The sequence below is a fragment of the Scyliorhinus canicula genome, chromosome 8, assembly GCF_902713615.1.
Source record: "Scyliorhinus canicula chromosome 8, sScyCan1.1, whole genome shotgun sequence".
Taxonomy (NCBI): domain Eukaryota; kingdom Metazoa; phylum Chordata; class Chondrichthyes; order Carcharhiniformes; family Scyliorhinidae; genus Scyliorhinus; species Scyliorhinus canicula.
The window spans coordinates 22,103,986-22,117,582 of NC_052153.1; the positions used below are offsets into that span (position 1 = coordinate 22,103,986).

The 13,597-nt window shown below is 49.8% G+C and overlaps 1 protein-coding gene across 3 annotated transcripts in view; it reads right to left on the reverse strand.

Annotated features, from left to right (window-relative positions):
* Window positions 1–13,597, reverse strand: part of gldc (glycine dehydrogenase (decarboxylating)) — a 169,618-nt gene that overhangs the window by 111,145 nt on the left and 44,876 nt on the right. For 2 of the 3 annotated variants that reach the window (XM_038804258.1, XM_038804259.1), the window contains one exon: window positions 8,894–9,029. The exons of the other annotated variant lie outside the window; for it this stretch is intronic. In XM_038804258.1, the coding sequence (XP_038660186.1) occupies window positions 8,894–9,029 (136 nt within the window). The remainder of the gene's footprint in view (window positions 1–8,893; window positions 9,030–13,597) is intronic. 3 annotated transcript variants of the gene reach the window in all.

A 13,597-nucleotide genomic window follows, 5' to 3' on the forward strand; every position in this document is an offset into this window, starting at 1 on the left:
TGTGCCGTTTGGGATGCTGTACCCCACCAAACTCTGGGTGACTTTCCAGGACAGGTAGTGCTATTTCACCGCACTGGCAGATACAGATGGAATTGTGCACAAGCTTGGGGTAGGAAGGCAATGAAACCAGGAGTGAGCCAGACACTTAATCCCATCAGTAAACAAAAAAATGTAGAGACTATTTGCGTGGGACTTAACCGCCTCATCTTCAAATCTGACGTGGAATCCCTGAAAGGGAGGGATGAGAGCGGTAAGATGAAGGTTGGGAGGGTGGGCGGGGGGTTAAGAGGAAGAAAGGGGGAAAGAGACACACATCAGTCGGGGGAGATATAGGTCGAACCCGGGGCAGGGGCCACCACACGAGCGGGTGAGCTAGCACAAGGAAGTCCGAGCGAGGGTGGGGGCCGCGGCACAGCTCCCGACAAGAAGAGGGTGTCTGGCGACAGGAGGAGAGTCTGCTCTACATTTGGGGGGGGGGGGGGGGGGGGGGGGGGGGGGGGGGGGGCGTGATGTGGGGGGAGGGTGGGGATAAAGCTCATAGAGACGTGAGGGGGGAGATACAGACCAAGAGGTAAAGCCGAGGGTACGAGAGGGAAGAGCACTCGGTTGGCAATGACAGATCGCTCACCGTGGAAAGGAAAACAAAAGCATCAGAAACAGCCACTTTGGAGTACGCACCAACAAAGGGAAACCGTGGATTGCAGGGCGGCATCAACAAGGTTGATCCCATACAAGGCGTGCAAAAACAGGAAGGAGACGGCGGCCAGGCGACAACTGGTCGACCCCATTCTGGAGGTGGATTGGAGGTACTCCTCGGCATCAACCATAGAGCTATTGGCAGACAGGAAGAAGTTACAAATGGACCTTGACATGCTCTCCACGGGGAAAGCAGTGTACCAGCTCTGCCAGACATGGGAACCTTCTCCGAACATGGAGACAAAGCCAGCTAAGAAAGCAGTCAGCCACGAGGGAGATAGCCCAGGTTAGGGACTGCAATGGCTGGCTAGTCACCACGCCGGAAAGGGTCAATGAGGCCTTTGTGACCTTCTACCGGGCACTGTACACCTGTGCCAGAGGTAGTCACGGAGAACCAGACAGACTTTGTCAAGGACAGGCAGCTAACATCGAATGACGGGCACCTGCTGAACGCGATAATGACCCCATCCGGGGAGGGAACACTAGAATTGGTCATCTCTCTGGATGAGGAAAAGGCCATCGACAGAGTCGAGTGGAAGTAACACATAGAAGTACTGGAACGGTTTGGGTTTGGGCCAGAATTCACCTCCTGGACGGAACTATTGTACAGTGCTCCTATGGCGACCGCATGCACAAACACCACGAGCTCTGAATACTCCCAGCTGCACAGAGGCACGAGATAGGGATGCAGGCTGTCCCTGCTTCTGTTTGCTCTGGGGGGGGGGGCAAATTCCGCTGCCTTAGAATCCAAATAGCCCACGACTAGACACGGATCCGCAAAAGGAATCTCCCTGGCGGGGCTGAGTACAGACGATCAAAATAAACATGCTGCCCAGATTCCTCTTTCTGTTAAGACCCTTCCCAATCTACATTCCCAAGGCCTTCTTCAACACGATAGGCAAACTAATCATGGTGATTGCAAACTGAGGATCCAAAAAGAAGGTTCTGCTCGTATGCTGTCCTATGGTCTTAAGATCTTACAAAGTAAAGAAATATGGGAGGCCTGGCCCTCCCAAACATACAGTTCGACCACTGGGCGGCCACAGCAGAAAGAGGGTGTGGGTGAATGAGCCGGGAGCAGAATCGGTCAAGATTGAGGATCATTCCTGCATAGAGACGTCCCTCCACCCCCCTCTTACCCCCCCCCCCCCCAAATAAAATTTGCCATCATAGGGTCGGGAGAGGGCTTCCACAGGGCGTGGAAGCCGTTCACCAATTTACTCCAACATCTGTTGGTATCAGCAAGCAATAGAGTAAGGGATAGAGACGAAAAAGAAAGATTGGGGAGGATGGGGGGGGGGGGGGGGGGGGGGGGGGGGGGGGGGGGGAAGACACACAAAGGGACAAGGGACTAAAACTGTCGAGACATCTGTAAATACACACGTGGACCAAACTGGGAACAGCAACAAAGGTACGTTGTTGAAAGGGGAGACATGGCCAGAGCAGGAGGGAAAACAAGATGTAAATATCTGGACCAATACTGCCTGTCTTTTTAACTCTATAATTTCTTACTCGTTTTTGTTGTGTTGTTTTGTATGTTTTTTTTCTCCCTGGTCGGCGCGGTAAAGTGTAAAATATAACATGCGAGTTGTGAAATGCAAAATGCGAAAACCCAAAAAAACAATTTTTAAAAATTGGATGTTATTTTCAATTATAATACGTTTGCATTTGGTCGTGAAGTTGCTAATCTTGCTCGATAGCTCATTAACTACCTCTGCACTGTGTTCACGCCTCACCTTGAAGACTTTGAATGCATTCTTCAGTTGTAATATGTTTACAGTCAGTCACAGAGCTGCTCAACAGCTCATCAACTGCCTCTGCCCATGATCAACGCCTCGCCTTGAAGGCATTGAACAAATGATGGACCATCGCAAATTTAAATATTGTGCAGCATTCCACAGATAGTGTTGTAACCGAATTTAGTTGCTCGAGTACTAAACTCATGACAAATTAGGTTACCTTGAACCACATTCTGCGGCTTGTTCTCATTCACTCGTGATCCCTTTAACACAGTTGGAAGAGTTACCTGGCTGTAATTGTCAGCAGTGACACTGCTATTGAGGCCAAGGCAAGAACTCAGCAGGATTGAGAGTGAACATCAGGGTGAGACTGTTTGCGAACTGTCATAACCCCCACGTGGCCCGTGGAGAAACCATTTTCGGTCGCCCTGCGGGGTTTGTGAAGTACGAGCTTCCCAGGTAGGGGTCGGAGGCTACCCAGCTGGGGTTCATTAGAACTGAACATAAACGCCGGCCTGAGAAGGGATCGGCATGTTGGTTGTCCCAATGGGGATAGCAGTTTTTTTTTTTTTTGTTATTCGTTTACGGGATGGGAGCGCCACTGGTTCGGCCAGCATTTATTGCCCGTCCCCAGTTGCCCTTCAGAAGGTGGCGGTGATCTGCCTTCTTGAACCGTTGCAGTCCCTGAGGTGCAGGTACACCCACAGTGCTGTTAGGGAGAGAGTACCATGAATTTGACCCAGCGACAGTGAAGGAACGCCGATATATTTCCACGTCAGTGTGGTGAATGACTTGGAGGGGAACCTCCAGGTGATGGGGTTCCAAGGTATCTGCTGCTCTTGTCCTTCTGGGTGGTAGTGGCCGTGGGTTTGGAAGGTGCTGCCTGCAGAACCTTGGTGAGTTAGTGCATCTTGTAGATCAGGGTTTTTCAAAATGGCGGTCGCAACCCACGGATGGATCATGGGCAGATGTCGGGAAGGTCGTGGAGCGATCATCACGGCTTTCCCGATTGCGCGAGAAGCGCCCAACGGCTGTGTCCGAATTTTAGGAATGCCGGCCGCAACCGGATTTTAGGCTGAGAACGCCGGCCACGACCAGCCTTTAAATGCGAACGCTAAAGTCTTCCCACCAGAAGCGACAGCAGAGAGCAGATCACGTGCCAGGCACGTACACTGGCGTCATGTCATGCGCCCTGCTTTGCTTTGGCCGTAAAGTCAAGGAGGAGAGATTCCTCCATTTTGTTGCGGACAGCAAGCCAGCTGTGAAGGATTGTGAAGAATTGAAGATGGGTCGGTTTGTAATCAGGAAGAGAGAGCCAGAGAACCAAACAGGCCAGGATCCCACAACTGAATCAGCTGAAGAGCTTCTCAGAAGAGTCCACTGTCGGACAAAGCACTGCTGGTGTGAGCTGTATACGGAGCTCCTGCGTCTCTGTTGAACAATCCATTAAGAAGAAACTAAAATGTGGAGCAAAAGAGTATAAAGATTTTTTTTTTTAATATATCAATTTAAAGTGCCCAATTCTTTTCTTTCAATTAAGAGGCAATTTACCATGGCCAATCCACCTACGCAGCACATCTTTGGGTTGTGGAGGTGAGGCTTGCACAGGCACGGGAATAATGTGCAAACTCCACACGGAGACTCACCCGGGGCCGGGATCGAACCCAGGTTCTTGGCACCGTGAAGCAGCAGTACTAATCATTGTGTAAAAGTGAGATCTTGAGGCATAGTTTTGTGAATTGTGCCTATGCAAATCAACTGGCAAATGAGAGCAGGTTGCTCACAATATCTTACCTTGCAGGAATCATTTCAATTCTAAACAAACTGAAATTCAAATTGCAAGAGAAGGATGATGACTGCTTTCGGCACTGTGAAGATTTTGGGCTGGGTTCTCCGATTGCTGACGCCGAAATCCGGGGCGGCACCGTTTTTCGGACGCTCACGGAGTACGCCGCATGCCGTTGGGCCTCAGGGCGTCACCTGAGGCCCTCCCTCGATGCTCTGACCCCGATGAGCCGACTTCCCAAAGGCGTGGGGCACCTGTGCTCACAGTTTTCGAGGTACTCATGTGGCGGCTGCGGACTGTGTCCAGCGCCGCCAGAGGGGGGGGGGGGCCTTTGACAGGGGCCCTTTGACAGCAGCCGGTGCCACTTTGTACGGCGCAACCACTGCAGATCGCTGCCGCACATACTGACCCGGCAATTCTCCATCCGTTTCTGCAGGTAAAGCGCGCTACGTGGCGCGGCTGCTGTCCCCCCACCGGGCGGAGCACGATGTGGGGGCTGCGCCTACATTTTGGTCGTAAGACTGGACACATGCTCCGGACATGGCCTCACAATCGGGGAATCTAGCCCATAGATGCTTTCCAAAAGTCACTGAAAGTTTGGCAAGTGCGCGTACAAAGCCAAACTACTACGCGTTCCCCACACTGTCACGACACATCAAAGAAAACAATGTTACTAAGGGAACTGTCAGTAGACTGGCAAGCATTATTAAGTCGCATCTGGCTGCGCTGATCATCAGTTTCTGTTCTAATGATGCTCCTCCCCCTCCAAAGCGGCGTATTCAGAGAGTACGTGATGCGCCGTACCGACGGCCTCAGGACGTTGCCCAATGCTCCGACTCCGACCGGCTGAGTTCCCGACGGCGTGGGTCTCTCATGGTCTCACCTGTCGGGAACTCGGTGAGGCGGCTGCGGACTGAGTCCAGCGCTGCCACAGTCGGGGGAGGGCCGATCCGCGGGCATGGGGGACTGGCTTGGGGGCACTGTTAGGGGGTGGTCCAGGGCGCGCGAGCCAGCCAAAGGGGGGGGGGGGGGGGTACTATTTGGCAGGCCAGGTCCGCACACGGCCGCCGCCATTTGCACGGCTCGGCCGCTGCAGGCCGCCACCGTGCACAGACGCAGCCACGGGCCGGCAATTCTCCAGGCCGTATCGGCAGCTAGAACCGGGTGCTCTACACTGCGTGCCTGCTAGCCCCGACCAAACGGAGGATCGGCGGCCATTTTATGCCATTTGTTCTGACGTAAAATGCCACCGTTCCCATGCCAGCGTGGGGACATAGCCTCAAAATCAGACAATCCAGCCCATGGTCTGAAGACGCTGGATGAGATCTTCCGGCTGTTCGCGCTAGTGGGATATTCCAGACCTGCCGACGGCGCACCCCCGCCCCAGGCTTCCCAGCAGCATTGGGTGGATTCAATGGGACCAGAACATCCCGCCACTGACCAACAGCGGGCTGCCGAGGAACATGTCCCGGGGAAGGCCAGAGAACCTCGCCCTTTATTCACCGAACAGGGATTGCAACCCTCTAGAACGCTAGTTTTCAAGTTTCTCTTTGGGATGTGGGGGTCGCTGGCAAGGCCAGCATTTGTTGCCCGTGCTGAATTGCCCTTGAACTGAGGGGGTCTACTGGGTCATTTCAGAGGGCATCCCCTTGAACCCATGCCCCAGAGTGTTAGCCTGGATCTCAGTGACATTACCATTATGTCATCATCTCCCACTTACAAAGACTTTTCTCAAAATTTAAAGGGCCCAATTTTTTTCCCCCCCAATTAAAGGGCAATTTAGCGTGGCCAATCCACCCAGCCTGCACATATTTGGGTTGTGGGGGTGAGACGCACGCAAGCACGGAGAGAATGTGCAAACTCCACACGACAGTGACCCGTGGCCGGGATCGAAACTGGGACCTCGGCGCCGTGAGTCAGCGGTGTTCACCACTGCGCCACCGTGCCGCCCAATTACATATATACTTCTGCCATTTTTATTTTCTGCTCCATATCGCCAAGGTCCGTTCAACTGCACCTTCCAAACCCGGCATCTTTGAGCAACAAGCAGAACGAAGGCAGCAGCTCCACTACCTGCAGGTTCCCACCTCGACACATTACCATCCTGACTTAGAAATATATCGCTGATCCTCCATTGTTGCTCGGTCTAAATCCTGGAACTCTCCCCTCAACAACACTGTGGACTGCAGTAATTCAGGAAGCTTGCCCGCAAACACCTTCTCAAGGACAATTGGTGATGGCAATAAATGCTGGCCGAGCCAGCAATTCCCGCATCCCAGACAGTTAAAACAAGATACGGCCCCAAACACATCCTTCTACACCAGGCCTGTCCGACGTATGGCCTGTGGACCAGATGCAGTATGTGAAGTCCCTCTATGCAGCCCACGTAGACAGTTTTCAACTTCCTGTCAAAGAGGTGAGTTTCAATGGAAGATTCTGCATTGAGCTGCTCCTCTAATCATCGGCGCTTCTCTCCTGTGTTTGCTGCTGGTAGGCTCACAAGCCCATCAGCAGCAAATATGGGAGATAAACAACCCCTGAATAGTGGAGCAATGAGCACTGGCATTGGTGAGAGTGCCGAGGGCTTCCCGGCCGAGAGAAACAAAGGTACGGCGGGGCTGGAGCTCCGAGGGCCCAAGCAACGACAGGACTGGAGCCCAGGTAAATCAGGCGCAGGGAAGGAGGAGTTTTGGAGGGTCTGAGGAGGAGGCAGTGCTGTGGAGAGGATGTGGGAGTGAGAGAGTGTGTGTGTGAGATTGACTTGAGTTTGTGTGGAAGTGAGGGAGTGAGTGAGTGAGCAAGCGAGAGGCGGAGTGTGTGGGGCTGAGAGTGCGAAAGATTGAGTGTGTGGGGTGAGTGCGAGTCTGCCTTTTGCTCAGTTTCATGTTTTTCACTCACTCTCACCATCCCACACCACCACATACACACACCTAATTTATTGTTGTGCCAAACCTGATCTTTCTGAAATTTGCTCACTGACTCAGTGAGAAAAAGATGAAAATATGGACATGCATTCAATGTGATCGTGTGAAAGTGGGAGGAAATAAATCAAGAGATGCATTGGATTTATTGGGACAAGAGGGCCACCAGGTTATGGGAAACGGCAGAGAAGAATAGAGTGATCAACTGTAAAGAAGGTATGAGATTGATGGCCATGTACTGAGTACATCAACAACACGCTCTGCACAACCATGTACCACTCAAGGACCTTTAACTAAAAATAAGCATTACAAATCTTCATACCGCATTATGCAATGATTTCATAAGCCTATAATGTTGTAAGTGTCGTTGGCTTACTCAGAGTGAGACCTGATATTAATGAACCAACTGATTGTCTAAAACATTCACTTCACAAAATAAGACCCAGGTTTTTGCCGTGACAGAAAAGTTACCCCAGTAGTGAAAATCCCAGAAATGGCCAACATCTCTGAGCCCCACACCTGGCATTTTCCACCTCTCGGGAAGGTAGCAGGCATGGAATTGGGCCGGGGTTCGCGCATGCACCATTTGCAGAGGCAGCTGGCCACGTCGCTCACCAGCTGAAGTGGGATTTTGGAGGGCCAGGTGTGTGAAACCCGAAGTGTGAAGGTTAGGTTTGAGCTGGTCTGTATTTGGTGGATTTGTTTGGACAACCCCTTTGGATAGGGTTCCAGGCCCTTTTGGGAGCAGTAAGAAATTATTGGGTCGAGGTAATATACCCTTTGGGATGATTAGAAGTGCATGGCTTTCCTCCAGGTGCTCCAGTTTCCTCCCACAGTCCAAAGATGTGCAGGTTAGGTGGATTTGTCATACTAAATTGCCTTTAGTGTCCAAAAATCGTTAGGTGGGGTTACTGGGCAATGGGGATAAAGTGGAAGTGTGGGCTTAAGTAGGGTGTTCTTTCCAAGAGCTGGTGTAGACACGATGGGCTAAATGGCCTCCTTCTGCACTGTAAATTCTATGATCATGATTATGCACTTTTACACAAACTCACTCTGGAACAGTCCAGATATCAAAGAACTTTAAAGAACTGTCCAGCTGCCAAGGAAGTGACAAAGGTGTCAAAAAACTGTCCAAATATACAAGATGAGTTAGCACGGGGGTGCTAAAGGTAAATGGTGATGGACTCGCAACCTCCCCCCCCCAAACCAGGATTGAATATCCTACAGATGAGACATTTTTTAAAGGTCAGTTCCGCCAAGCGAGGAAGTCTCCCAGCTCTGCACAGGGTCACCAAGATCTGGACCAGTCACATGCTATCAAACAGAGTTGGCACTGAGGCTGATTCAGTGGCAAAGAACTCTGAAAATATGCCTGGACTCGATACAGGCACCATCAGTCCTAGTCGCCTCCTGGAGTAGTGCAATAGAGAACGCCACAAGCAGTTATTTCACTTATGTCCTGACCAGTGGGATAACTGGGGGAGGAGTCAAGGGAAATAAACTCAACAGTAAACGGGTGGCTGGAAAACAAAATCAGGAGCAGGAACCACTAACCACTAATACAGGGTAGCAGATTCCAAATACTACCCATTGCAGGTCAGCTAACATGCCAGGTACGAGGGGGTTAAACCTAGTCACTGTAACCTAGCACACCAGGCATAGGCTTGTAAACATTCAAACATTAGGGGACCAATCGCTGCTGAATTTAGACCATTTAGTACATTTGAAATTAGAAAGTTTTTTTGTATTACCATCCTGAATTTTCCAGCAAGTTGCGGAGAATTGCTTGTGGTACTGAGCAGTTGTAATAGCCCATTCCAATGTAAGACCTCCAGATTTTATTCTTGCTTGCAATCTTGTGTAGACTGGCAAGGATTTCATTTTCACCTAAGGGGGGAAGAAAAAAAAACAAAAGTCGCATCTACTAATCTCACTTGAAAAAGATTACAGTCAAGCTAAATCACCACAAAGTGGCAAGAAAGGAAAACCCAAAAGGCGCGTGTGACCCAGTGTGCAATCACAATTAATTTTGCAAAACAATATTGACTTTATTGCTCCTCCCCCTTGAATGATGGCTTTGCCTCAAGTCACATTCATCTCCAAAAGTAACAGCGTTGGGTAAAATGGGCATTTCCAAATTTGAAATATACCAGTGCAAGTCTGAATATTGACACTATTAGGACTAGTTTGTTAGCTATCCCAACATAACTGGTTAATGTCGCCATCACCAAATCTTGAAAGGGTTACAAAATTCCTACAGCCTGTGATACCAGTGAGGAGTTTTTAATAAGGACACGGGGAGTCCACACTGAGTAAGAATAAATAACTTTGGTTTATTTGGCGAAACGTCATGTACAACTCCCGGTGGATCCCTACCGGGTCTCCCCATGGATAGTGCTTTATTGGCCGACCTTTTATATATAGCTGAATGGAGTTCTCCCGTCCCTCAGTGGGGGATCTTGTACTCTGCGAGGACCACCAAGAAGATAATCATTCCCAAGAGAACCGATTATTACTTAAATGGTAAAAAGCTGCAGCATGCTGCAATGCAGAGGGACCTGGGTGTACTTGTGCATGAGTCACAGAAGGTTGGTCTGCAGGTGCAACAAGTAATTAGGAAGGCAAATGGAATTTTGTCCTTCATTGCGAAGAGGATTGAGTTTAAAAGTAGAGAGGTAATGTTGCAGTTGTACAAGGTGCTGGTGAGGCCACACCTGGAGTACTGTGTGCAGTTTTGGACTCCACACTTGAGAAAGGATGTGCCAGCACTAGAGGGAATGCAGAGGAGGTTCACTAGGCTGATTCCGGAGTTGAGGGGGTTATCGTATGAGGAGAGGCTGAGTAGATTGGGATTATATTCACTGGAATTCAGAAGGTTGAGGGGGGATCTAATAGAAACATATAAAATTTTGAAGGGAATGGAAAGTAGAAAGGATGTTTCCACTGGTAGGTGAAAGTAGGACAAGAGGGCATAACCTCAAAATTAGGGGGAGCAGATTTAGGACTGAATCAAGGAGGGTGGTTAAAGTATGGAATTCCCTACCGAAAGGAGTAGTAGACGCTACTTCATTGACTATATTTAAAGATAGGGTAGATGTTTTTTTGAAAAATAAAGGAATTACGGGATATGGCGAGAATGCGGGTAAGTGGTTCTGAGACCATGAAAAGATCAGCCATGATCTTATAGAATGGCGGAGCAGGCTCGAAGGGCCGGACGGTCTACTTCTGCTCCTAGTTCTTATGTAAGTCCTGTGCAGGATATGACAAAATTATAATCTCGCTACTAGAGACTGCTGATCACATCGGCGGCTGTATGGAGTCTGCACCTTCTCCCCGAGCCTGCGTGGGTTTCCTCCGGGTGCTCTGGTTTCCTCCCACAGTCCAAAGATTGGCAGATTAGGTGGACTGGCTGTGATAAAATCCCTTAGTGTCCAGGGATATGTGGGTTAAGTATGGTTATGGGGTACCGGGATAGGGCGGGGTGGGTGCCTGGTTAGGGTGCTATGTTAGAGCTTCAGGGCTATGATTCCTGAAGGGCATTTAGCTCATTGGAAACAGACTGCAAGATGTGGAGCACGTACTATACAACAGCACAACAGGACTTATTACACCTGGAGCTGGAGGTGGCCCCACCAGGAGGTCGACCCATCGACATGCACACACACACACACACAAATAGTTTTAGTTGGCGTAATTACGGTATTTGGTTAGTGAGTTGTTTTTATTTCAATAAAGCATTGCGATTGTTTCACCTGAAATATGACGATACAAGGGATCCATTTCAAAATGTTCCATGTCATCACCCAGCAGAGAAAGATGCATGGGTCGGATAATAGAGAGGACGGTTTGCGTACATGTCTGAAACCGACGCTGTTTTCAGCATTGGCCTGGCACAGAGGTCAGGGGACACCCCAGACAATGAAAGATGCAATTTGTAATGCGGCAGGGTGTGGAAGGGGGAACCCGCAGAAGGATTACATGGAATTTTTATAAATTTAGAGTACCCAATTCATGTTTTTCCAATTAAGGGGCAATTTGGCGTGGCCAATCCACCTACCCTGCACATCTTTGGGTTGTGGGGGTGAGACCCACGCAGGCACAGGGAGAATGTGCAATCTCCACACGGACAGTGACCATGGCCCGGGATCGAACCCGGGTCCTCGGTGCCATGAGGCAGCAGTGCTAACCACTGCACCACCGTGCCGCCCCGAAAGATCACATAGATGTCGTCAGGGTCCAAAACAACACCCATCCGTTTTTGCCAATCATTTGCGGATAAATGTTAATGGAGTATATGGACCAGACCTAGATAGAAAAAACCTATCCCAAGACAAGCGGAGTAGATGGTTGCCGACTCTTATCTCAAAGTCTAACTCGGGTACACAGGAAACGCGTGATACATTTGAACCCAAGGACAATACCCCATTTAGAAGCTTGCGTTCTAAGGCTTCTGATCCAAGGTTGGGAAAGGAGGATAAAAAGGACAGAAAGGGCAGGTACCTGTCCTCCAGCCCAATTCGGGAGGAGGACATAGATTTCATAGAATTTACAGTGCAGAAAGAGGCCATTTGGCCCATCGAGTCTGCACCGGCTCTTGGAAAGAGCACCCTACCCAAGGTCAACGCCTCCACCCTATCCCCATAACCCAGTAACCCCACCCAACACTAAGGGCAATTTTGGACACTAAGGGCAATTTATCATGGCCAATCCACCTAACCTGCACATCTTTGGACTGTGGGAGGAAACCGGAGCACCCGGAGGAAACCCACGCACACACGGGGAGGATGTGCAGACTCCGCACAGACAGTGACCCAAGCCGGAATCGAACCTGGGACCCTGGAGCTGTGAAGCTATTGTTCTATCCACAATGCTACCGTGCTGCCTAAACATGGGGCAGAAGCCTGGAGGAATGAAAGTCCGGAATGGCCAGGACCATGTGGACCTCCCAGGCTGCACCAAGGGGGTGGGCAAAATTCGTACTGGGAAAACCCCCAGTCCCACTCGGGGCTCAGACCAGACAATGGGAGGAAGATATTATTTTTTATTTTCGAGTACCCAATTCTCTTTTTCCCAATTAAAAACAGGACACAGGGCGAGAGACTGTAAAGCCCTGACACGATCGCCAAGGTCTCCGTCTAGGGAATGAGCCTCTGGCTCGTCAGATGGGAATGAAACTGATAGGGAGGATGCACCCAGCCTTAAGGTAGAGGGAAAGAAAGGAAAGCTGTAGCCCGTGTGCGATTCGCAACAAATCAGATTGATGGAGGGTGATAACAGTGATGAGGAGTGACGTGGACAGGCTTCAGTTGAATGGGTGTGCAAGTGTGAATGGGATTCTTTTGGCTGACCACGTGTGGGGTAGGAGGCAGCTCCGCTAAATTTACACGTGATACTGGAGGCTCTAAGACAAACATAAACACGAGCCAACTCTGATTGGCATATCACCCAGACCATAGTTTCTAGTGGATTTCGGGGAGATTCACAGACCGGTATTATCACTCGAAAAATTACCTTTTCGGATTGGAGCTTCTGAATTCCAACATAAATGCATTCTGGTAGATTTAGGGAAGGATGATTGGAAATTTTCGGAGTAAATGCTATGAGGTAGCGCGGCTTCATATGGGACACAGTTAACCACTGCATCGGGCGACATCCTGATACAACGAGGCCATTGCTAATATCTTTGGGGCATATGCAGAATGGGTTTGCTGCATGGATATTTTCTGAGTGAAGTTGACAGAAATGTCAGATGTTTCAGATGTGCAGAGGATAATTCTAACTCACGAGCGAGCCTTTGCCACCCAATCGCATGATTGTGGAATAATAGAGGGTGAGGTCCTCTTGGGGGGGCCCTGACCATTGCCATCAGAAACAGTACGACTTCCTCCGTAAAGCTGAGGGAATTGTAAGAAATGTAGCGGATAGCTTGCCCCAACAGCAGGGGCTGCGACCTGCGGCATCAACCTCTCACTCTCCGATCTGGCCCGTACAGGAACCAGATGGTTCCTGGTGATGAACAATAGACTACAGAGAGCTAAAAATAATAGTTGCTGTCTCCCCAACAGTAGCCACTAGCCCTGAAACAGAAATGAAACAAATACCGAGAGCTAAATGGTTCACAGTTTTCAATATTAGTCATGGCTATTGGTCTGTGCCCTTAGCTGAGCTGCGCCAATATAAATTTGTGCTTACATTCCAAGGACAACAGTACACATAGACTTGCCTCCCCACAGGATTCCATAAGCCCTTCGATCTTCCACTAAAGAATGGCTACCGGATCCCAGAATGTTTGGTACAACATGTTGATGACTTATTGTTACAAACAGACCAGAGAAGAGCACCTAACATTGCTAGGCGAACTGTTAGCTCTATTAACCCAGATAGGAGTCAAGGTGAACCTCAAAGAAGGTCCAAGTAATGAGGAGTCATATTTGGGCATTGTGTTATCCGCAGGA